This window comes from Triturus cristatus, chromosome 7 (assembly GCF_964204655.1).
Source record: "Triturus cristatus chromosome 7, aTriCri1.1, whole genome shotgun sequence".
In the NCBI taxonomy this organism is placed as follows: Eukaryota; Metazoa; Chordata; class Amphibia; order Caudata; family Salamandridae; genus Triturus; species Triturus cristatus.
Window position 1 is genome coordinate 1,120,957,671 of NC_140590.1, and position 27,101 is coordinate 1,120,984,771.

The window sequence follows — 27,101 nt, forward strand, 5'->3', positions numbered from 1 at the left end:
AGTGAAGTATTTTATGTTGTGTTTTTTCTCCTTGTGGTTTAATAGAGTGCAGATTTTCTTGTTTGAATCCTTTTATATGTATTATTTTAACATGCGCTTTTGTAAGTTTTCAGTTATTCCTTGTATGTTTTGTCTCTCCATGTTCTACTCTTTTATTTGATTAATTTCCTTTCTTCGTGATCACTGTCATATTTTGATGTAAAATAAATACCATCATTGTGCTGTATACCATTAATAGCATTTGTACATAAAATATATGATATGGAACTGAAGAAGCGACATGTTGTTGTGAAAAACGTGTTGGCCTTACTAGATAATACCTCTTGATTTAAGAATAAATCAACATTGGATAAATACTGAGAAATTGAATTTATATATTGCTTTTTAGTTTAAGACCTAAAAAACAGTCAGTGTTTCTGGGAATGAACATAGGACAGGAGGGTTTAGTCCTGTAATTCTTTTGAGGTCAAGTGTGAAACCCATTAGAGAGCCTCTGTTGCCCTTCCCTCTCAATTAGAGAAGACATGTTTTTCTATTGTTTTTAGGCAGCTGTTCCTCAGATCTTTAGTTTAGTTCTTCAATCAGGATAATGCACAGTCAACAGACCCCTGCTTTGTAAGTTTTCAATTTTTAGAGGTAGAAATAGGGCACAGAGTCTCATATTTATTTTGTTTATGAATTTTCGCTGTTTTATTTAGTGCGACCCCATCCAAAGGTTTTGGAGTACCTTGTATGAGCAACAGTTACATCTTACAAGACCACATTCTTTCTTGTTTTTCTTTTCTTTTAGGCACAGGGAGATTAAGTGATTCGCCCAGAATCACAGGAAGTTGAGCTCACACCCAGACTCAAGCTTTGCTTCACAGTGTCTTATGATTTTTACGAATCAAATAGGACTGTGCATCTGGACAACATAACCATCAGAATATGGAGACTGAGTCCACACATATCAGCAGAGTATGTTGACCTAATTCCTAGCTAGTTCACAGTGCCTCATCTGTACCCTTAATGTTACCAGGGTGCCAGATGGTATCTATAACCTCAGAACATGAACACTCTAATTCCCCATTGAAAATTGTGGATAGAGATCTCCTTGTTTGTTGTTACTCAGGCATGCCCAAGGGAGGCACAAGAAAGATACACTTTGGATTTTCAAACATTTATTGAAACAATTGTATTCTTGTGTAAAAATTGTTAGCTGGAATTATTATTGGGACGAAGCAAAGGATTGTAACCAGCATTACAAGAATAGTCAAAAAGATATACAGTTCACTCATTATAACATTGATGTGTGTTACCATGATTAAATAATTCTATTTATACTCCTATCCAATACTGCCTCCACTAGCAAGATCATAGTGTGAGTACCCTCTGCCAGATCTAGTGGGATAACACAACCCCCCTTACCAGTGTATCAAGTATCAGGAAGCCAATATGATGTTTAGCAGGCTATTGCCCTTTGCAGGATGAAGATTAGAGCAGCAGGACTGCATCTCAGTCACAGTGCACAGCTTTCCAGGATACTCCCAGCAGAAGTGCTCCTCTGCAGAATTTTGCACAGATGCAGTTTATGTAATAAAAACACAGTTCCAATTGCACTGTTTCAAATGTGCAGACCTGATGTGATTGTTTGTCTTGAGACTTGGAAATATCTCCAACCAAAAGCAAGGGCATTGCATTCAACGTTGCTAGCCTTGGACAGAGGGTACAGGCAACAATGATAATATGCCTACTAGGACATGTACTGCATCAGAATAATCTCTAAGTCAGTTCTAAGTCAGCTGCGGCCGGTATGACTTGCGAGTGGAGGGGTAGGGGGTCATGTTGAGAGGGGGTCGCGCATGGAGGGGGAGTTAATTTAATTAAAAAACAAAGACATTTTTAAAAAGTACCTTCGCCTCCGGTCCTGGAGTCCCGCGTCGCGTTTCCTGCTTAGTGCTCACAGGGAGCATGCAGCCTCCCTCACCTCCCCTAAGCCAATCACTATGCTTCAATGGCAGTGATTGGCAAGTACGCCGTCAGTACAGGCATCTATGGGGAGGCCGTTTTCTCCATGCAGGCTGCTCAGCAGCCTACATGAAAATACAGAGTGTGCTATGACTAGTTTGTTCGGCCCTGAGGCTGACCAAGCAGCCAGGGCCCAGAACATTGTCTAGCCACTCCTCCCCGAGCCGCCCACCCGCCCGCTCCTAACAAGGCATACCCTTCTTCTGCTTTCTAGCAGTGCGAGAAGCAGAAACTTAAGCTGGTATTTATACCATTTTACATTTCTGCTTGTTGCTCTGTGAGAAAGCAGTGGGGTGACGCTCCGATGTCCACGTGGAGAAGCAGTCCCTGCTCTAAGTATGTTATCATGTAAGTGCAAGGCATGTAAAAAGTCATCTTTTGGCGGCCATGCTCCGTTAATGCTTTACTAAATACTGTGTATCTCAAGAGTACTCTGTTCCCTAAATATGTTTGTTGTTTGCAGGTCTTTCTGTCTAACCCTATAATCCATCACCAGCCACAGTGGGCCAATGAACACAAGGAGCATAGAGAAAGTGGGATGCCTTAGCTATTTTATCACACATTATTTAGATGAGACAGCAGGATCACAGTAGAATGTTGGTCAATCGCATGCATAACTGCATCTGGAAGATGAGTCCTTAAATGAAGAGTCAGAAGAGAAAAGGATCCGGCAATTAATTTTGATTCTGTTTAGAATTTTCAAGGTGATGCAGATTCCAGGCCAGGCATACTAAAACAAAAACAAACTCAGCGTCAGCTGGTTCCTAATACCTCCTTTGTCAGCCTGCATTTTCATTGTTGTATATGTGTGTGTGCTCTAACAACCTCCTACTGAAACATCTTGTTGCTCTTTAGAGAGTACCTAGGACAAACACAATGTAGAATATTTAGCTGGATTTTGTTGCTTTTATTGCACAAAACGCAGTAGTTTCAAACTATTTTTATTAAAGGGGTGACATCAAACACATACTTTTTTTCCAACTGCAGGCCTTGTCTATGATTTTTCCCCTCAAATCTTAGCGTACTAGCGCATTTGAACACTTGCATTCTAAGCTGCACTTACTTTACTACTGCAGTCAGTGTAATCTGAGCCGCTTCATAAAAGGTAACAAAACCTGAATTTTCTAATTGCTCTTGAGGCCCATTGTTAGCTGTTCCTTCTTGAATGCATTTCCAAAAACGTCTTGCTTCTACAATTCCCAATGCACGTTTTCAAACAGCAAAACTACAGCATTTAACCAAACGTCCCCTTCTGAACATCATATATAAACATTTGCTTTACTTTTTACTGCAGACAAACCAAACCTATAATGCTGTACAGAAAGAAATGCTCTCAAAAATATGCTTTTCTTTTTTTAAAAAAAGCAAACGTGCTATGCAAGCTTCTTTAAAATAACCAAATGAAATACCAAAGCATTTACATGCGGGCTATGTCTGCTGCCCAGATCCTCTCGGACAGGCCTGGAGACCGTATGGGTATATACTAATTAGATGTCCTTAAAAATGAAAAGACATCTGACCTGAATACAAGTAAGGAGGACACATGTAATCATGCTTTTACGTTATTTTCACTCCATTTCATTACAACAGGTTAGGTTTTCCCACAGCCAGTTTTACCGGGTGTGGAAAATCCTGACTCGATGTTTGCAGCAAGTAAAACTGTAGCAGCCAAGTCCCATTCCCCTTTTCTTCCATAAATCATATTTCAATCCCTGTGTGTGGTGGATCTGCTTGGATGTAATCCATTCCAGGTTGTTTCCCTCATCTGGGCATAGGAGACAAACATATATGTCTTTCTTTCTACTGCAAAGGAGGAATTTTAAGAATCGCAAGATTGTACAAAAGCCCACGGTTCATATTGTGTCTTGGCTTGGATTAGATCTCAGGAGTACAAGTGGATTACAGATGGATAAGGCAAAGTATTTCTTCAATATTTTGTCAGTTAACTCCATCGAACTTAGTGAAAAACATGGGTATGTTTAGAATTTTACATAATAAGAAATGCCAAAAAAGTGTCAGAGCTCAGTGTGCGTGTAATTGTTATGATGTAAAATGTGTGTTTTATATATTCTTTCCCACTTACACATTCGTGAGCTTTATTTAACTTTTAAACTAGGTGGAATTTCCTTTAGGCGCACTTTGTTTTGGGATGTTGAACCTAAGTACCATGCTGAAATCACTAGCATTCCTGAATCCCTTCCAAAAACCACCAGGAATTAATTTCACAAGTTAATGAAATATAATCCTGTAAACTGCTCTTTTATGCCCTATTTATCAACATGGAATCTCTAGGGGGGCTCCTCCAAAGACCCCCATCCATCCTCTGTTGATGGTTTGAACTCACCTGCCAAGTTTGCGTCAGTGCTTTACTTCTCCAGTCAGATTAGGATGTAAGGATAATGCATGTTTGAGAAAACAGACCCAAAAGATAGAGGTTAGCAATGGATGGGCCAGGTTGAGGTCTGGTTTAGGGTTCCAGGTAGCTGGTGTGATAAGTGCCCTAATAACCCAGAAATATTAGACACACAATTGATCGTGCGATGGAACACTAGCAAGAGAAATCATAGGACTTGTGAAGCAGTGCCTAGCACTGTACAAAATGTTAGAAGACTTTAAGTAATTCCAGTGTGTAGTTGCTTTTGAATCCTTCAGCCTCTTGCGTAGGCTCTATGAGTTACAAGTACTATCCAATTTGTGGCGGCATCCACTACATTGCTTGTTCCTGTTGGTCAGAGCTTTCAGAGCATTCATTTGACCATTGCATTTTCCCTTGCTACTCTCGTCTGCTTTTCAGGTTTCAGTTGATGGGTCAAGAGAGATACTTGTGATAGATGAGGATCATAGTAGGAGGTGGAGGCATAGATTCATTTTCATTGTCTTCAGAAGTTGATTCTAGAGGTTTAGAGCAACTCCTTGATCTTCTGTAAAAGTTCCTTGGTTTCCCAGCAGATCGAGCCTGCAAATGCTTCAGCAGGGTCCGCCTAAGCTTCAGCCATTCTCCTTTGCTCAGGGACTCCTCTGGGAAGGTGGTGTCCAGAGGTTGCCTGCCTGTTGTATGCTGGATAAATAGTGGTTTTCACGCCATAGTACAAAATATTGAGGGTCATTGTTAGATTTGTACATGGTCCTAAAGAGTAAGCCATATTGAGACACATAATGCAGAGCAGCAGTAATTAGTCTGTCTGCACAGAACTACATAGCTCCTACATGTGCCAAATTCAAGAACTGTTGACTTTGCATTTTTTTAAAGGTGGTGATGCCTGTTTTAAGTCATGATTCAGAGACACCTAAAGCATAACTTGGCATTGTATATCAGCTGAATGCTGCAGTTGCAGGATTTGTAGTGGTTACAGTAGACAGAGTATAGCTGTACAGTGCACACCAACTAGTATATTTTTAGCGGTTAAGTAGCTGAAGGCTTACTTCCATGGCTTGGTGATGATTATGTGTAGAAATCTGCTTATGCTATAGCTCTGTGAACACCATGGGATGTAATATAAGTTGCTTTATTCTTATTTACTCTGCATTCTGATGCTCTAGAAAGTGGCGTGGCCTGCACTTTTAGCCAGTGATGGGGAATGTAACCTTGTAGGTGAATGAGTGATTAGCTGCAAGATATTGTCTCTGATAAGTCTGTGTAGTATTGCTCATATAACCTCTGCAGTCATGTACTTCAGTGTGTCTTTGAGGTTCGACATGGGAGATGATGATGGTTAGGAGGTTGCCTTTTGTGTGCTAAAGAGTTGTATGAATCTCCTTTTCCACTGTACCCTTTCTTATTCCAGTGGCCGCTCCTCCGCTAAGGTGGAGGAGCATTGCCCTACTGCCGCAAAGCAATGAAAGAAACAACAAATTACAATGATAATAACTCAAGGTTATTTTAATTGTATTTGTTCCTGCTGCAGTTTTGCAGGCAGGAATGCTCTCTTCCCAGAGCAGTATAAGAGTGGTTTGCCCACTCCAAGTGCACAATGATTGTTTGGCTTGCCCTCTGGGGCCATCCAAACAGTCATGTGCACTTCTTGTGTTCTCCATGCAGGCTGCATTATAGCCTGCGTAAAGAAGATGCCCAGGCACCCATTCCCTGGCTGAGCGCTGATCCACCTCGCTCAGACCAATCACAACGCTGCATTGCAGCATTGTGATTGGCTGCGAGGAGGGAGCCTAGCTGCTTCCTGTTCCGGCCCTGGAAAGGAGAAACTGAAACGACGCGTGGGAAAGCGGTGAGAAGGTACGTTTAAAAAAAATGCTTTAGATCATGCCCACCAAGCCCGCCCACCACTCCAGATCCGTGCCGGCCACTACTGCCCTAGTCCCATCCTCTTCCTCCATTCCTTGAGTTCTGATATGCTTCAAGCAAAGCAGAGTTGCATATATTTGAGAACTAGGGTTCCTTATAGTTGGGTGGAATCCCTCCATCTCATGAAGCTTTGTCTGTGTTTTGTAAGGGCTAGAAGGAGTTGGTTTCATTCAGTTATCATATGTAGACATTATCACTGTTTAAGTATTATTTGTGCGAATTGAATAGGTATAATACTTCATAAGCCATAAATAGCTTTAACCGAATCAAAGTCTCTATTTCACAGTCTTTTAAACCTGAAGGTCAATAAGCAATAGCTCTATCTTGTGGATTCTTCCTGAAACTGTTCCGTATCCTGATGAGGAAAAAGGGAACACATTACCACAAACATCAGGATTCCAAAGCACTGAGTCTCATCTCTTTCCGGTTATGCTTTATATATCATCACTACATCCTTGTAAAAAACTCTAATTGGATACCTTCTTCCCGCTGTCTAGCCTTTGAAACTCTGTCTATTTTTATTTGTTTGTTTATATGCTCGACTTTCAGTGGTTCTGTTTGTTGTATCCTAAGACAGGGAGCCAGAAAGAGTTTTGCAGGTTTCTTTATTAGCCTCTGGTTCAGGATATTAAATGTGTACAACAGACCAATAGAATGATGTTCCTTAGAATCCAGTGCTGCTCAGCCCATCTCCAACTGTCACCACTCATCCACACAGGCACCCAAGCATTCTATTCATCACAGTCACACCAACATTCCAATACCAACTCTCACTCTGGCTGAGCAGCAGGGAGATAGCTAGGCAGGGCAACCTCCATTAACACGAAGAGTATATGTCACTGTTGCTCCTTGAAAAAGGCTCAACCTTCCATTCTGTGTTGATACTCATCATGGCTACATTGGTTATTCTACCCAGGGCAATTGGCAAAGCATCTGCAATTCACCATTACACGATGCTTCTTCAGTGGCCGGCATCCATCTCAACCACATGCTACTGTCACACCTGTCTCTGGAGCTGAAAATGAATGCTTCCATGTAGCCCCCCCATATTGATTTTACGGTTAAGGTGGTTTGTCTATTACGTCTATGAGAGAATGCCATAATGCCATTGTAGTTCAGATATTCCCTGCATAGAGGCTGCACTGTCCTGGAGGGTCAGCCTTCCTCTTGCAGCACTTTTAATACACCAATGGCAAAGCCAATAGTTCCAGTATTGTCTCTCAGACTTTTGACTTTGTCATAGTTTGTTTTGTTTTGTCAATTTGGTGAAGCGGATGGGCTCTTAACAATATGGAGCATGAACATTAGCTAAAAGCAACAACATTGTTTAGACCTTGCAAAACAACCTTTGCCACAGCAGCCCCTGATAGGGAAGGGAGCTACTTTGTGTGGATGTTCTCTTTGTGAAAAAGTGGAATGCTGTCATTCAACCTGAAGTTAGCCACTGGTTGATGTGCCCCATGCTGAACTCTAATGGGCGGTAAGGACTGGCTAAAAGGAAAAGGTCTTGGTGAATGCAAGCCCTAAAAAAGTATGCAGTGCTCTAAAATGGACTCTTCAAAACAATCCAAGCAAACATTTGTAGAACCCTATTTATTTCATAGTTTACACAAACAACCATCACCTAGCAACAATTTGTGCACCTACCGACGTAGCCTATTTCTGCTTGCCTCCGTGGACCAAACCTTTTAGCCCTAAATAGCCAGGTCCGACCCTGGACCCTTTAAGTAAATAAGGTTATCGATCCAACATTGAAGCCAGCGGAGCACTTCAAGAGCAAAATGATAAGAGACTTTGTTTGCGTGTTAACACTATCTTTCTTGTAATCTGTTTCTTAAAGACACAAATAGTAAGATTTCTCTTTGGTATTTCTCTCTACTCTTACTTGTTATCCAGTACTTTATGTCATTTATTTGGTGAACGTTAGGCTGTGTTTTGTTCTCTACTTACTGGAGGTGTTATTCATCATCTCACCAGAACTCTGTGACCAACCCTAGTGTTCCTAGATCCCAGAGCAACTCTGTCTACTCAATCAGTGATTGGCTCTTACAGGTTTGTCATTGCATTGGATTATTTGAGCTTCACAAATATATTTTCAATTTGCCTTGGCATATAATTTATTGTATTGTAATTGTATTTATATAGAGTTTAATGCCATGATGAGTTATTGAAGTAATTCACAGTAAGTAGCACACTGCTCCGGAGCCCAAGGTTAATGGTTTATCCAGTGGTGTTGTTGGTTATTAGGAGTTGTCACATGTTCTAAAAACAATACATTTCATGCAGGTGCTCTAGTTCGATCTGTGTTGTATTACAATTAATGCCAGTTAGATGCTATCAATAGTGGGGGATGTGTTGTTTCAGGCAAATAGTTGATAAAAAATAGTAGGATGGTGAAGATTAGGTATTGTTAAGTTTCAGAAGTAGTGTCACAAAAAAGTAGAGGCTGTGATCCATGAAATGAGGTGTAAGCCATTTTAAGAATTACAACAAAAGAGATTAAGATGGACAGGCATTTGAATGAGAGGAAGCTAATCTCGGAAATAGAAGACATGCAGAGAATAGAAGGTGAGGAGAGGATAACACTTAAGAAAGAACAGGAATCAATTGGAAGGAAGTCAGGGTCAATTTTGCATGCTGACTTTTAGAAGAACAGTGGGAGAAGGCTTTCTGAGATAGCAAGCAAGCAGTCTGAAGAAATACACTATAGAATGAAATAACATTATATATTGATCTCCATGTGTAGGGCAAACCACTTAACCATGTAGGTTCAAGTGTAAAGATCATATACATATTAAAAATTGAATCCTCCTTGATGTCAAGCATAGCACATCACTTTTATACATATACTGGATACCAATCTTGGAACAGGGTCAGTACTGCATAAATCGAAGTGGCATAGAAAAAATAAAAAGCTTCAGTAAATAATCTTCTCTCACTATTCTCTATTAAAGGTTGTTTCACTCAATGACACTGGCTAGAAGCATCTTTTCAATGTGCAGTTAGAATAATACCTTGTTTAGTTACTGAATCACATGTTGTATGCGTTTTTGTGGGTGGTCACAGTGGGGTACATTAATTGTACGTATTAGTGAATCAGAGTAGTAGAAGCCTGTTCATTTTATTATAGAAGTACCTGATCTGCTCATGTGTACAAGATGAGGGTAAAGTCAGACAATGAAAGTATATTGCTGGCTGTCCTGAAGCTGGAGGGTGGAGCTCTAGACACTAAATTGGGGACAGAAGAAACAGGGCTCTGCTAAAAATTTGATTAGGTTCATTGCTGAGAAGGGGCTGCTAATCAGTCTTTTTGTACCTCTGACACTTGGTAATTGGTGGCAGTGAAGGGTGGGACAACAGTCTCTATAGTTCAGAGTGAGTAGTGTCCATTAGGTGAGGTCAGAATGTTCTCTCTTTACCGTCTGTGTGGCTGTTGATATCCAAGAGTGGAATGTTTGCACCTCTTTCTGCTTCTGTTGTGGGTACGTCAACTGGAGGTTACCTTGGTGAAGGTGTTCCACTCTGCACAAAGGCTGTGTCTGCAGAACAGCCTGCATAGTGACTTCAAAATGGTGCAAAGTGTCCTATGCATATGGGTAAGGCTCCCTAGGTGTTTCTTTCTGCAGGTCCTTTAGCAAGACGGTTGACTTTTCCAACAAAATCAAAAAGATAATCATTTTTACACTGTTCTTTAACCACAATATGAAGTCAAATTTGACACCTATTACATAGATGCTAGAACAATAACTGCACACTACTATATCACTTGACTGTAGCATCCAAGATGGACTATGACTTATTACTACAGAGAACGAGCTGAGAGGATTTTACCGCAGTAGTGCTCAAATATTCCGATAACATTTGTTTAGCATTTAAAGGCTTTACTGACAGCTGGCCTGGAACCAGCACTGCTGACCTGTCTGAATTCCTTGAACAGGAGGATTAAGTGAAAGAGAAAGGGAGCATCATTAAGTAGACTCTGTCTGTACCACAATGCCACTAGAATTATATATTCAATGATGTGCTGATGACTGGCAGGTCCCATAAGCTCTCTCTCTCTCTCTCTCTCTCTCTCTCTCTCTCTCTCTCTTTCTCTCTCACTCTCACTCTCTCTCTCTGTCTCTTTCTCTCTGGTTAACCAAGGCCCACAGAACTATTCTAAAGACTAATTTAGATTAGTTTCCTTTTTGGCTTCTGTGATAGTGATTATGGACTTATTGAAGATTAGCGCCTCCAACTGGACAATGGTTCATGTGTTTTCATTTTCATTCCCTTTCAATAAATACTGAAAATTATTTGTATTCAGAGTCATAGTTTCACACATTCCGCTACTAATTGCATTGAGTGTATTGGCAACAGTGTAATTTTGTACCACTATTTTCCGATTACATATACGTAACACTGGTTACATTTTGCCTGGACATTTGGACCAACTAACCAGTGTTTTACTCTTTTTCTTCAATTGTCGGTTGTTGAAAATGCTATTTTTCTACTAATTACAAATAGGTACTGCCCATTTAATTTATTGTTCCACTCGTCAAGTAATGCAAACGTCAAAGCAAAATTACCCCAAAATAGTGAATAGCAATACATTTAGGCCCATATTTACCTTTCTTATGCAGCGCACCACAGCTAACTACCTTGCTGTGCTGCCTGAAAGGTAAAGGGCAGGAATGTGTCATATTTAGCAGTATATGCCACATACCTGTTCTTCCCTAACACTGGGGCACTTTTGGCTGCGTAACGTCAATGCAGGCACCTCTGCATCATGATGAAAGGGTGCCTGCGTTGTAGGAAGGATTGTTTTTGTGCAGGAAGGGACACCTTCCTGCACAAGAACTATCTTGAGAGCCATTTTCCTCTTTCTGTGTGCGCTGCAGAATGCAGCACATATAGAAAGAGGGAAAATGAGGAGAAATAAAGATATTTCTCCTCGTTGCGCCTCACCTGGGGTGGTGTAGTATTTCAACACATTTCCAGGTCTACCATTTATAGTAAATCTGGGAATGTGCTAAAATCCGTGGATGGATGCATCGGAACACCCATGCTTCACCCATGGAATTCCTTCCTGCGGCAGAGTAATGCAACACAGAAATTTGCGCTCTGTTGCGTTACTGTAGATTTATTAAGCCACTCCACGGTACACAATGTGGCCTTGCGTGGCTTGATAAATCTCATGTAGGTTCTGCGTCAACCTTGCACCCTCTTGCTTAGCATTATGGTGATGCTAAACCTTGATAAATCTGGTTTAGAATTTAGTGGGCAGGCAACTACGTCACAAACATGATGGATATCCCATCCACCATACTGCAAGTACCCTTGGATCTAATGCACTTGCATTAAGACAGACCAGGTATTTATCTCCTTTGTGGCGGAGTAACCTGGCCACTGAATTCAAAATCAGGCCCTTAGTCACACAAGGTTTGCTCCACTGCAGTCGTTATTCTCTTTGTTTGGCTCTCTAGTGCTGAATGCTTTTCACTCTTTCCTTAAAACCTTATTTGTTGCAATAACTTTGTAAAGTGTACTGGTCGCCCTTTGATGGTGGTATGCATTTACTATAGGCATGCATTTCATGAGGGCGATGAGTAAGCCCTTTTATGGGGAACTACAAAGTGAGAACAATGTCTAGTGCAATCCATCATTACCTCTAAAATTACGAGAACATGCAAGTATGGGGTGGGAAAGAGAAATGGTGTCATTTAGGAAACGGCAATCAAAGTAGCATATTGTAAGTACATTTCTGCAGAGACAATGTGCAGTAATAGAGGCATCTTAACTAATGAATTTACTAACTTTAAAATGCTCCCTATGTATGAAAGGACAGGTGATGAAATTACACTCAACCCCCCCCCCCCCCAATGAGAGTCTTCTGTGCAAAGTAGGTCTGTGACCAAGGTGTGGGGAAAAAGTGCCCAGTATGTGGAGGGCTATTGGAGAATAAACCTCATACATGTATATATTTTATTTCCATGCTCATGGTTCCCAGAGGACAAAATGGCTACTGCCATTGTGTAAGAATCTTGGCCCTAGACGTCACCTGGGGGCACTTAGGATTTTAAGGAGAGATTCCTCTAGGTCGGTGGTATTTGCTGTTTCAAAATACCTTATGGTTGCCTGGATCTGGTCGTTCAAAGTGTACCCAAGCAACCAACTAGGAATTGTTAAGGTAGTTATGTAACAAGGATCAGATGAGTTCTTCTCCATTTCACTCTTAATTTAATCTGAACTGCAAGTAGATAGTTCATCATGAAATTTAACCCCTGATATTTATCCATGTATATAAGATAGATCTTTAATTCATACATATTTTAGCAGTGTTTCAACTCAGATGTATAGGTACATGTTATACACTAGCCAAAGAGCCAATTTGATAAAACCCTCACAAATGGATATGGCCCACTGCTACTTTGTTATGTATACACATGTTTATTGCTTTGAACCCATATGTGGGTGTTAGACGTACTAGCCCTTTTATTCTAACACTTGCACTGAAAAATTTGAAAATTGCACATTAAGGTGCATATTTATAAAAGCGTTGTGTCACTTTTGCACCACCTATAGTGCATGACGCAGGGCTCTCATAAAGATTTATGAAGCCATGCAAAGCCACCCTGCATGGTTTTGAGTGGCCTCATAAATCATGAGTAAGGGGATGCAACTCAAATCTCTGTGTCACCATACAGTGCACCCAGAGGGTTTTCTCGCGCAACACCCATAGAATTTGACACTGCCCCATATTTACAAATTGATGTAAACCGGTCAAAGCTTCAAATCCGGAGTCCTCCCGAGATGAGGCGTAACCAGGAGAAATATGTTAATTTCTCCTAATTCTTTAGTCTTTCCATGTGTGCAGCATTCTGAAGCACATATAGAAACAAGAAAATGACTCATAGGATTGTTTTTGTGCATGAAGGTGACTCTTCCTTCACAAAAACAATCCTGCCTGCAATGGAAGCCCCCTTTCACCATGTTCAAACGGTGCATACGTTGACACTAGGCTGCCAAAATGACACCAGTGCAGGCAGAAAAGACAGGAATGCACTGTATTGCTTAAATACAGTGCATGCCTGCACTTTCACTTTGGCGTAGAGCAGTGCAGCAAGCTGCTTTGTTGCGCTGCCCTTTGTCAAAATGCCATAAATGAGGCCCTAAGTCTTTAGAATTCACAGTTATTCACTAAGTCTTTAGAATTTACTATTTGCACATCCATTTGGGTGGAAAAGATCCTGGTGAGGACACTAGTTAAATCTACACTTTATTATTCAAACATCTGCACAGGCTAGTGTATAAGGTACCCCAGGAACAGCAGGATGTGTCCCGTGTTTAGTGGAAATAGAGAATCTGCTGATGGGTTATGTGAAAAATTGGGACTTTAGTGCATAATGTTTTGCACTTTGGAAATTTTGGGATGTATGTATATGGCATCTATAGTACCAATTGGTTTTGTTTGTATTTGCACTTTTATGATCTTGGATTATCGAAATAAAGTCTTGTTATGATGATGAAACAGCTCAACCCATTTCGCAGCACTGCATTTTGACACCAAGGTTCAATTTTCCAACTAGCATTATAGATCGCATTCATAAGTACCCCAAGTAGTGTGTGACACTTCCATCCATTTCTGGCCTTGTAGCTCAGAACATTGTGCATCATTGGCGCTATGGGTTTGGACCTTAACATACTAGTAAAATAGTAAAATGTCAGAATAGCAGGTGTCAAACATGACCTGGTGTTGCCTAGTGGACATGCTCATTTAGTGTGATACAAGATATGGTGCATCGCAAGGGTACTCTGTTCTCAATAGATGTCTGGTGTTTTCAGATCTTGCTCTCTAACCCTATAAAGCATCACTAAGCCACGGAGGACCCAATCAACACCAGGGACACAGAGAAAGTGGGATGCATTAGCTATTTTATTACACATTATTTAGATGAGACAGCAGGACCACAGTAGAATGTTGGTCAATCACACTCATATCTGAATCTGTAAGCTGAGTCCTTGAATTAAGAGCCAGGAAAGAGAAGAATCAAGCAATTAACACTCAATTCTGTTCAGAATCTTCCAGGTGATGTAGATACCCGGCCAGGCGTTACTAAAAGGAAATTACAGAAAATAGCAAATAATTGATTTGTGTGAAATAATAGAAGTACATACATACCTAAAGAAACTACTCAATGAAACACCAACAATCTCAGCATCAGTCAGTTCTCAATGCCTCCTTCGTCAACCAGCATTTAAATTTTTGTACGTGTGTGTGTCTGTGTGTGTATTCTAACACTCCCATACCAAACCATTTTGATGCTCTTTAGAGAGCACCAACGACCAACAACATTGATGAAAATTTAGCTAGTTTTTCTTGCTTTTATTGCACAAAACGCAGTAGTTTTAAAATATTTTTTATCATAAGGGTGATGTCAAACACATACTTTTTTCCCATTATTTCAGGTATACCAAAACTCCTTGAAGTATTGATTGTATCCAACTGCAGGCTTGTCTATGATTTTTTTCCCCTCAACTGTTAGCATACCAGTGATTTTAGACAATTACTGTCTAATCCACACTTCTAAACTTTACTACAGTACTTTTTTAAATTTGAGTCTTCATAAAAGCCCTGAAATTTCCAATTGCTCTTAAGGCCCATTGTTAGCTGTTCCTCCTTGAATGCATTTCCAAAACGTCTTGCTTTACAATTCACAATGCACATCTTAAAACAGCAAAACAACAGCATTCACTGAAACGCCGCCTTCTGAACATCATATTTAAACATTTACATCACGTTTTACTAAAGACAAACCAAACCCTACAATGCTATACTGAAATAACTGCACTCAAATAAGCCCAGGCGTAGTTCTCCGCTTCGCCCACGGAGTGTACGTAGCGCTGCCTGCGTGCCGCTCGCCGCCCGCCTCCCGCCCGCCCTCCTTTTAAAATAAGGTAAACTATGATAAAAAAATAAAATAAAAATGCCTTACCTGCGCAGCGTCCGGGGGCTCCATCTTCCTCGTTGACGACAACTTCTTTTCACAAATGCGCATGCGCGGACGCCCGCGCATGCGCATTTCATGCGAGAAAAGAAGTTGTCAACGAGGAAGAGGGAGCCCCGGGATGCCGTGCTGCAGGTAAGGCATTTTATTTTATTTTTTTATCATAGTTTAACTTATTTTAAAAGGAGGGCGGGCGGGAGGCGGGCGGCGCGTGGTGGGGCTACGCGGAGCGCGTGAGTGTGCATAGATTTGGCCACACTACACGATGCTCCACGTAGCCCCACTACGCCCACTACGCCCAGGGTTACACTCAAAAGACTTGTTTCTATTTAAATTGTTTTTTTTTTAAAATATATCGCAATTGCTATGTAATCCTGTTTAAAATATCCAATTAATTTACAAAATACATAACAATTGACATTTGGGCTATGTCTGCTGCCCAGATCCTCTCTGAAAGGCCTGAAAACCTAATGGTTATGTAGTACTCAAAGTTGCTTAAAAGTTAAGAGACATCGGACCTGAATACAAGTAAGGAGGAACACATTTAATGCATGCTTTTATTCATTAATTTCGCTCCACCATATTAAAACAGGTTAGGTTTTCCCACATTTAGTATTACCCGATGTGGAAGAGCTTGACCTGAAAAATATCATGAGAATTTTTCTGTAGTAGCCAAGTCACATTCCCCTTTTTCTCTATGAGGGGAAACATACATGTTGTCCCTTGTTAGAAAAAAAATCCCACCCAATCTACCCAACACCTTCAACCACTTCCCATTCCATGTGTGAGCCCCTGCATACATTTACCACCTGGTCAAAGAAATAACCCATGCAGTTGTGACTTCCATATGATGTTATAACTAAACAAATTGCCCTCAAATCGTTATTACCCATGCCATGGATCTAAACTGATTTTACTACTTTGTAATGGTGCTATGACGTGAATTTACCACGTGCTAAATCCCTTCCAGTACCATATTACTCCTAATTAGTTCCACAGACTGATGTTTCATCAACACCTGCTGTTGTCCACACAAATATTCCACAGTGGCACATATATTTTCTGGCTCCACCTTAGAACATCTGTGCACTGAGCCACATGGCTGAAAAGGGCTGTAATCTTTTTTTCTGTGGCAAAGAATTCTTAGAATATAAAACGTATCTATACAAATTCAATGGTACATACACATTGGGTGCAACCAGTTCAATATAACGAAGGTATACAATAGTTGACTTTGTAAATGTGGAAGCAGTGTTTATATTCAAGGTGAATAAAACCACTAGTAACAGCGAAGCTCATTGCAGATGAAAAACAATACTCTATCAACACTATGAACATATCACCTCAATATTAGCATGTACTTGGGAAATGCATCTAAAGTAAGTTTGGAGTAATCTTCAAGGAGACCACAAAGTTTACACTAAATGTAGATTATTGTGGATTGGGTGAGGGGATTGCTTCTTGCTCTGAATTGTTAAAGTCCAGAACTGTGTCACATCACATCCATGGATCCAGTGACATTAATTCATACAGGCTGTATTGAAATGTGTTTTTCTTCAATCAAGTGGTACTGTGAACAGAGCTCAGCAAAGTGAAAACAATACCCGCTCCAGCTCTGGATTTAAACCAGTTCAAATGGATGCTACCTTAAACAGTGCATTGTAATACACATAGTAAAATAAAGGTTTTTTACCGGCACTCATAAGCTCTGCAGAAGGAAAAGTAAAGGAACAAGTTAGAATCAATGTCACTTCACAGACATAGATCATTTTGGAAATATGGTTAAAAGAAACGTTTATTTTACCAAGAAGCCTCCACTGTGACCACCCTGCAAATGGAAATATTAAGAGATCAGGGTCATTGATAGAAATCCTTACTTGGTAAATCTATTATAAAACAGACACAATCTTTGTTTTCCTTACACTTCATTTGAAGAATTATTTTCATATGAAGTGTGGCTTTCAAAATGTATTCCCATCAGAGAAGCAGTTCCCAAAGTGAGACACACAGACCTATTCCTTGCAGCATAACATATCATTACACTGTTGCTGCTCTTTCATTAAACATGATACTCTTTGGTCCTCTTCCTTTCTGTATGTACTTTGTGAGAGGTTCACCAAAGCACCATTAGCACCCTTTCCCCTATCCAGCATCTCAACAGGCCTTAACAAACCTTGAATTCTGACATTTTTCTCTTTCATACTTTAAATCTCACTGATTAAGAGACCAAGAATCTGAAAGTATTCAGTATTAAACATAGAGGAGCAATTGATGTACTCTATTAGACCACACTTTATTATTCTTATTTCTTGGGGCGTTTCATCAAGCAGGGGCTGAGAAAAAGGAAGGTTCCGAAAAGTATGTTTCCCATGTTAATTCCCATTGAGTCTTAAGACATGCCTGCAGCTCGAACCACTGGACGGAAAAATGGGTGCATGAGTGTCTGAGTGGATCTGAACTGGGTTTATAAGTGTCTCAGAGGATCTGCAAGTGGATTCATGAGTGTCTGAGCACATTTGTGAGTGGGAGCGTCAGTCTCAGAGTGGGTCTGTAACTAGACTTGCGAGTGTTTGAGTAGGTCTGTCAGAGGATTAATAAATGACTCAGTGGCTCTTTGAATGGGTGTATGAGTTTTGAGTGGGTCTGTGATTGGATCCTCGACTGTTGGCTTAAGGATTTGTGATTAATCATGAAATTGTCGTGAATTAGTCGCAATCACTGATAAACAAATTAGAATTTCCTTAATTTTCACAACAACTACTTAACAGACTTACACCGGATAACTGAAAGCATGATCTGTGAATCAAAATCTACCTTCCTTCCAAACTCGGTGTAATTCTGTTGATGAAAAAACTCTCAGGATTGTTTGTGTGTAGGTAGGTGCACAAAAACTCCTCTGCATGCAACAAAGGCACCCTAGCACCATGGTGGAAAGGTGCCAGCATTGGCGCTTGGCAGACAAAACAGCACCAGTACAATGTGTTAGGATAGAATTGCGCTGTATTGGATGAATACTGTGCGTTTCCACCCTTTACCTCTGGTGTGGCGCAGCAAGGTGATTAGCTGCACAGCGCTGCATCACAAACTCTAAAAAATGGCCCTTCTACTGGATAGTCAGTCCACAACTAGAGTGAGGATCTCTTGAGCTCTTGTCCAATGAGTGTGTATTCATGTGCTACAAGAGACCTCACTCATTTGAAAAGGCCACTGGATGATGCAGTACTTGACATCAATCTTGTTTAGATGAACAACATATTATTTTAATTACATTATTTTTATTCTGTTTATAAGTGAAATGATGAACAGAGTCACTTCCACAAAGGGCCAGAATTTTGCGGACAGAGGTGAATCCATTGGTATAACAGACTACATTGCACCTACCATAGCGAGGGTCCTCTGCCCACCAGGTTTAGAGGTGTCCATCAGCCCAGCAGGCATTTCTTAACATTGTCAAGAACTGCTATGGCAGCAGTCCCTGTTACAGTATTAAAATTATGTTACCCTTCATTAAACTTTTTACATGTTTTAGTTTTTTCAAAAAAGAAATCTCAAAGCAGAATTTTGTCTACCACATGTTGGGAGTTGTCTCCTATGCTATGGGGGTCATTTTGCAGTTGTCACTGCCACTTATTACCAAGCTTTACTTGGTGGTTAGAGACAGTGAAAACTGTCCATTTGATTCTGAATCTGGTGGGCAGTCGAATTGCCAAACTGTAGAAATTTCTCACTCCATTGGGCCGTCAGAAGAGCACATCAGTGAAGCTCCATCTCAATTTTCTAAAGCGATATAGAAAAACAGCTGTAAGGTATTCTACCAAATTTGACAAAAATATATATCTATACCTATATCTATATGAATCTATATCTATATGTCTATATATTATCTCTCTCTCTTTGTCTCTCTCTCTCTATATATATATGTATGTGTGACATAAATCCTGTCTTTAGTAAAATGTATTTCAATTTCTATTTTATATAATGTATAAAATCAATTTCGATAATGTTATAAGGAAGGAATATACAGTAATTGCACAGGTAGCATATGTGTATAAGTTATGCAATTTTGTTTTGTATTTAACAAGAGAACAAAGAAAATGGAAGTATTTCTTTTCAACCTGTGCCTATGTGCGTGGTACCCATGGCAGTATAAAGTAACTTTGTAATGGTGTCTACGCTTTGTGAGGGACGTTATAGTTAGTTGGATATTTCACTCATAAAAAACCAAAGAAATTCGGCCATTATAGGTAGTAGAGCTAACTATAACTCACACCCCCGCAATTCACGGCTGATGACGTCACATACTACATCACTCATGACATGGTCAGTGACATCACTGATGACATCACTGATGCCATCACATATGACATCACTGATGACATAATCCAGTGAATGTGTGTTTCTTTAAAGTTTAAATATGTTTTATATATATATATATATATATATATATATATATATATATATATATATATATATATATATATGCTAAGGTGTATTGAAGAATGAGTGGGTGTATAAGTGTCTGAATGGATGATTTAGTAGGTGCATGACTGATTGTATAAGCGTATGTTACTGAATGCATGGGTTAGTGAGTAAAGTGTGTAAATGTCTGTATCAGTCTGTCAGTTGGTGTATAAGCGGCTGCATGGGTTGGTGAATAGCTACATGAGTGTCTATATGGGTAATTGATTGGTTGTCTAAGTATATGTATGAGTGTTTGTGTGGGTGGCGGGTGAATCTGTGCATAGATGTGTGAGTGGGTGATCAACTGGGTGTATGGATTCAAGAGTGCATCTGTGATGGACTGTATGAGTAGGTGAGTATGTGTATGGGTGTGTTGGTGAGTAAATGAATGTCTCAGTGGTACATGTGTGAGTAATTACATATGTGAAAGGTAGTATATGTGAGTGTTGGAATATATAAATGACTATAAGTGAGAGTAGGTGAATGTGAGAGTGGCTGTATGGATGTGTGCTTGTATCAGTAATTGTATAAGAGCATAAGTATGTGTTAATATCTGTTTGAGTAAGTGAGGTGGTGTGTGTATAACTGTATAGGTGAGTAAATGGGAGTGTGATTAATTATTTGCATGACTGACTAGGTGTCTGAGTAACTCTATGGGTGATTGGCAGTGTGTGAGTGTCTATATAGGTGTATGAGTGCATATGATAGTCCTGTACTGATGAGTGACTGAAAGTATGAGTGACTGTATGGGTGAGTGAGTAGATTGGTATGTAGACCTAAGAATCAGTGAGTGGGTATGTAGTTATTGGTGTTGGAGTGTCTATGGTTTTGATATTGTAGTCTGTATTTTGGAGTGGGTGTATCAAAGATTTTATTAGGGTTTGAGGAGGTGCATCAGATTATCACATGGATGATGTCATCAGTGATGTCATCAGTGATGTCAATGACCATGTTATAAGTGATTTAATATGTGACATCATCATCAGTGCTTTGTGGGGCGCAAGTTATAGTTACCTCTATTAAGTATAACGGACAAATTTCTCTGGTTTTGTACGAGTAAAATGTCCAACTAACTATAACATCCCTAAAACCTATGGTTTTTTCAGTGAATTTCTAAGGTTTATTAAATGCTAATTTCTAACTATAATGTGCCTGAAACCTATGGTTTTTTCAGTGAGTTTCAAATGTTTTTTAAATGCGAATTTCTAACTATAACATCCCTGAAACCTATGGTTTATTTAGTGAATTTCAAAGGTTATTTAAATGCTAATTTCTAACCATAACCTCCCTGAGACCTATGTTTTTTTTGTGAAATAAAATAAATAATATATATATATATATATATATATATATATACATATATATATATATATATATATATAGAGAGAGAGAGAGAGAGAGAGAGAGAGAGAGAGAGAGAGAGAGAGAGAGAGAGAGAGAGAGAGAGAGAGAAGAGAGAGAGAGAGAGATGTATATAAATACACATTTAGAAAATAGGAGAAGGAAAGAAATTAGATCAGAAAAATACTGCCACTTCCAGAGCCATAAAACCAGTGCAAGAGAGCCAATGGCTGAAGTTCTCTGTTTGTAGCCATGATGCCATTCAGTGTGGGGAAATGGGTCGCTGATTTCAGACACTGGCTTTGGTACCAAATGAGTCCCAGCACTTTTCTGATCATAGGCACATCCACTTGAAAATAAGAGCACTTCAGCGACAGGACTGGTGGGCCAGTTGTTCAGTTTTCCAATTTTTCCAATGGTTTCTTTCCTTCTCACCCTTTTATTGTAATTGTCTTTAGAGCACACTATAGCTCCCCAGAGAGCGCTGAAGGCTGCTTGCCTGCCATTTATTTAATCTGCAGTGCACCGCATCCTGCGAAGCCACAGCCTTTAGTCCAGGCGGCCGTCATGGTATGGTATTATCCATAATTACACTGTATTACCATTCGAAGATGGTCAACACATTGGTTCGTGGCGGCCAGGGCTTAAAATGTGGTGAAAAATGAGGTGGAGTTTCGTAAAGGAGAGTGGCCTTGGAAAGTATGGGTCTGACTGATCTTCCTTTCACAACTCATTCATATGCAGTCTGTTAGACACTTGTGCCCTTTTTCTCTTCAAATCTTTAGAAATGCCCATGTGCACATCTTACACCCTATCTCTTTCCTCTTCAACACCATCCTTTCACTCTACTCTGACTGTATACTTCTTCAGTCTCCATCACTTTACCATCCCAGCACACATATACAAATAGCCCCCACTCACCTCTAGGCACTGTATTTGCCCATATTTTGTCCTTTGTTTATCTCCTTCACACAAGTTTGCAAAGAATCACAGTTATGCAACAGACATACGTGACTAATAATATTTGCTCTCTGCAGAGAGGCCAAGGATTGGATGTCCATGTATTGTGAGCACCTTTTCACCCATTTACAGCCCCTGTGAGGAACTCTCACTTTCCTCAGCCTCGACTGCAAAACTATCAATCGTAGTCCATTATAAACATACGGATGCAACTCAGCTAAAAGTTTACAATATACAGAGTATTATGCTTCAAAAAACTACAGAAACATAACATAAAAAGTAACAAAAACTTGTAGTGAATGGACGATACAGTAAAATATGTAAAATATTTAAAAAACGGGAAATAAGTTGCTGACTTCGATTACAATACCATGTTTTAAATTAATTGCCCAGAAATCGATCAGTGTTTTTGTCTGTAAAGTTAAGGGCATACCTAAAGGCCCCAGTGAGGACCCATTTCTATGTTTGCGTTTAACCACTACCAGGTCTGAGACTCAGAGTTACTCTGCCCTCTTAAAGCTCTGGTGGCAGCCATGAAGGAACTTCAAAACTATCAAACACCATGCACAAAACCATTGTAAGATGCCTACCTGCAGATAGGTTTATTTGTATTTATTGAAAGCTCATGTTTGTCCTATGTTTATTCTTTCAATTTATCTTGCATAAGTGTTGGAGTCTGTCTGGAAACTTTCTGTAGCTATATAAGGGTGGGAATGCACAAATGAGTCAATGGATGGATGAATGCATGAGCGCTAAGTTGGGCAACAGAGTGCTAGCATGATGAGTTTTTGAAAGCCTAGACTCATTATTTCTTAGGAGGCAATAATTTAAAAGACAGGCGTACTAGCATCCACAATCCTTTTATTTTGTTTTTGAATTTTAGATTTCTTTGTGTTTTCCTCTTCTCTCAACGCCACCCCTATTTTAACAACCCCCCTGCGCACACACTTCTTCCTACGTTCCTCCTCTTCTCAGCTCCCTCGCCCCTACCTCTCCCCTCTTTCACTGTGTACTCTGTGTCTCGACTTCCTTCCCCTGCCCATGCCCAGCCTCTTTCATCTTCCCCTCCCACACCGCCTCCCCTCTGCCCATCCATCCATCACCAGCAGCTGGTCCAAGAGAAGCTACTGTCTCCGGAGCTTGGCCTGGAGGGATGCTGCTGTGCCCAGACCTCCCAGAACAGCTACTGCACACCCTCACCAGCGACTGACCTTCCTTCCCCCCACCCACCTCCCGCCGGGGTACCCGGGGGAAAGTCTTCATCCACCGCCTTTGTGCGCTGCGCGGACGTCGCTCCATTTCTTATCTCTCCTGCAGCTAGCTACCTGATGACTCCAGGGGCTGGAGGCATCTTCAGCGCCACCCCCTCCCCCACTGGCACCATCCATCATCTTAGCTAGAAAGAGCCGAGAAAACACAGCCCTGGGGCACTTTCCACAACTTCCAGGTCAGAAACTGATCCTGTGGCAGACAACCACTAACTTTTAAACCATTTTTATAGCGCCAACAGAACGGTATCTCAAGGCTGAGAGCTGACGTTAGCATTAAAGCACTTTGGTGCTTCGTGGGCCGCCACAGAATGGCAAGTTGGCCGGATTCCAATCTGCGGTTGTATCAGCACCTCCGCAGCAGGCGCAATAACCCAGCTGGCATCCATGAACGATCTCTCCTTTGGTTAAGTCATTACTGAAATTAGTTTCATATCACATCTATAGGCAACAAATATCCACATGTTTCTGCTTTTCTTCCTATAAAGCCCTTGTCTTTACTACTTTACATAAAAAGCACTCTCCTACCTAGTGCTCAACTCCACCAAGATCCTCTACTTCCCAGCTAGATCAGCCTCCTATGCACTTGACTGACATCTTGACAACATCCAGGAACCTTGGAGTACAATTTAACGTCAAATAGAGACTGGCATCATTCTCTACAAGAACCTTAACAGAGTCATACCTTCACTGCTCAATAACGAGAACATTTTCCAATATCTCCTTTTTTATGCTAATTTGCTACTGATAAATATAGTGGTCTCCAGTAGGCTGGACCACCACAATTCCCAACTGGTGGAATTTTCACATATTCATTTTTTTCTCCCTAATCAAATTATACATTATTTCAACATGAATCTTCAACGTCTGCCAAGACACACACAATCCTCATCACACCAACATCAAGTAAGTGGACAGATGGTAGACAAATCACTTGCATGGTACAGTAAAAAGAATCCAGCCTGGTGTCTCAAGCCATGAACAGTACATCTCCATCCTACCCCTCACAATCTATGAGGCAATGCCTTCCATTACACTCAGCCAACCTTTACCTGCTTACTCAAATCCCCCTTTGCTCCTCCTAAATTCATATATTTCAAGCTCTCTGCCACTTCATTGAAACATTTATTCTAGCTTCAATCCATCCCCTCCCTCACTTAGTTGAAAAACTCAAATCATGTCCACCTGGTTCAAGAATGATAATGCCAGAATAATCTCTCTCCTCTTCCCACAAATACTGCATTGCATAAATATATACCTAATGACAATCTTAGTCAACACGTCTACCAACACCTCCCACACATAAAGTTCTTTAGGGGCCCATTAAAGGATATGAGAATACTACAATGCTCATTGGTTAGCCAGAATGCCCTTATTACGTTGTTTGTCTTGTAGAGCATGTATCTGGAGGTCACCCACCTGGCTTCTATCACCACAATTTCTTTGAGTTACCGAGCAATGCTGTGTTCTGGTCTTTGGCACCGCATTTCCAACTATGCACACAACTTCTGTTAGGACAGGTATCTACTCCAGTCAACTAATGGACAAAATAAAATAAATACTCCTGCTTTCTACCACAGCAAATGTATGCGTTTCCACAATGGAACGCAGCCTGTGGAGGACACTTCTGCAGGCGCATCACCAAGAAACAGTGAAAACCCTGTAAGCAACAAACTTGCAAATGCAGAAATTCCATTGTACGCTAGTTTTTCTGTTTTCATAAGTGCACCTCAGATGCCCCTCACTCCACCTGGCCAGGTGGCTGGGCTGATATTTATTCTACTCAATAATATCCAACAATGCTGGGTTGATATGTATCAGGTCTGACATATCCCTCTCAATTACGCGTTTGTCCCCTTACCAGATACTAATGTGCGGATGTTGATTCTTACAGAACCAAAATCCACATGTCGATCAGTAAGCCTGCCGAAGTTTATTGTACAAAAACCAGAGGAGTGCCTTTAGCTGTGAAAACTCCTAAATGCAATGTGTACCGGAATAGAAATTACTGTACAATACCTCAACTGCAATACGCAACAAGTTTTTCTCTGCACACTTGCCCCTGATACACATGCAGTCTCTCTACATGCCCCCCAGACACACATGCAGTCTCTCGACATGCCCCCAGACACACATGCAGTCTCTCAACATGCCCTCCAGACACACATGCAGTTTTTACACATGCCCCCTGACACACATGCAGTCTTTACCCATGCCCCCGACACACATGCAGTCTTCATGCATGCCCCCTGACACATGCAATCTTCACACATGCCCCCTGATACACCTGCAGTCTTCACACATGCCCCCCTGACACACATGCAGTCTTCACTCATGCCCCCTAACACATATGCAGTCTTCACACATGCACCCTCTTGATTTGAGCATGCTGAGCATTTCAGATCTCACACTCCATACTGTCAGCAGAGTAACACACAATGAGAGCAAACCCTGCAGAATGCGAAGAAGGCCCACTTAGTCTCCCATATCGCACAGATAATCATTGGCCTTGGCTGAATGAGGGCCACTGAAGGATCTGGAGGCTCCTGGAAGCTGTGCCCTTTGTACACTCCAGTCTCTTACACATATTTACACATGCTCCTCACAACTGCTGTTTCTGCAGATGTCCCACACACTTTCCCACATTATCTCCATACATACCCTAAGCACCACTACCTACACTGCCTCTACTCGTGCTTCTCTCTGTATACCCTTGTCACACACCCTCGTACTGCCTCTACCTGCCCCTAACTCCTTAAACACACTGCCTCTATACCTCCCTCATACTGCATGCACCTGCCCCTCACACACCTGTTCACACTGCCTCTACACCTCCCTCACACTGCATGCACCTGCCCATTGCACACCTGCTCACACTGCCTCTACACCTCCCTCACACTGCATGCACCTGCCCCTCGCACACCTGCTCACACTGCCTCCACATCTCCCTCACACTGCATGTATCTGCCCTCGCACACCAGCTCACACTGCCTTTACATCTCCCTCACACTGCATGCAACTGCCCTCACACACCTGCCACAAACAGCCTTTATGTTTCCCTCACACTGCATGCACCTGCCCCTCGCACACCTGCCACAAACTGCCTCTACGTTTCCCTCACACTGCATGCACCTGCCCCTCGCACACTGCCTCTAAACCTGCTCACACTCCATGCACCGGCCCCTAACACTGCCGCTACACGTCCCTCATACTCCTCACTCTGTACGCACCTTCAACTCACACTCTTACTCATAATACCTCTACACGTCCCTCATGCCCCTGCACATTCTGCCATGGCAAGCACCAGAAGCTTGCAAGCTCGGGTGACATTACCCCTCAACACTGCTCGCAGACTCTGGGTTATGGTAAAGCCTGTTCACATCAATCTGTACAGATAGAAGGGCGCAAACATGAAGTCATCTCCAGACAGAGGGGCGCTTCTGAGAAGAAGAAGGGAGCGCTGCTGCGAGCAGTCACGGTAGCCTCTGCTGCCCACCCACAGCTGTGTGCCCCACACTGCCCGCCGCCCCGCAGCCAACCCTGCCCCAGGATTTACCTGCACACTGTGATCAGGTTCTTCCACTCCACTGTCGCATTCCTGCTGATGCTCTTTTTGCGGAAGAAGCTGAGGCTCAGGGAAGCCATCTCGGACCGCAGCCTTTGTTTCTGGCGCTGGTGCGCTACCTCCTCCCTGGCTGGTGGAAGGGCGTGATACCTCAGCGCTGAGAGGCAATGGCTAGCACGAGGCGGGGACTGGAGTGGTTCACTGGTGTTTGG

General features: G+C 41.4%; 1 protein-coding gene across 3 annotated transcripts in view; it reads right to left on the reverse strand.

Annotated features, from left to right (window-relative positions):
* The window catches only part of LOC146811199 (uncharacterized), a 175,940-nt gene that overhangs the window by 89,909 nt on the left and 58,930 nt on the right, over window positions 1-27,101 (reverse strand). For 2 of the 3 annotated variants that reach the window (XM_085618239.1, XM_085618237.1), the window contains 2 exons: window positions 17,099-17,122; window positions 16,988-17,002 (listed from right to left, as the gene is read on the reverse strand). In XM_085618239.1, the coding sequence (XP_085474365.1) occupies window positions 16,994-17,002; window positions 17,099-17,122 (33 nt within the window). In that variant the 3' untranslated portion in view covers window positions 16,988-16,993. Of the gene's footprint in view, window positions 1-14,204; window positions 14,403-16,987; window positions 17,003-17,098; window positions 17,123-27,101 lie in introns of those variants that run through there. The other variant, XM_085618238.1, reaches the window with a different exon arrangement.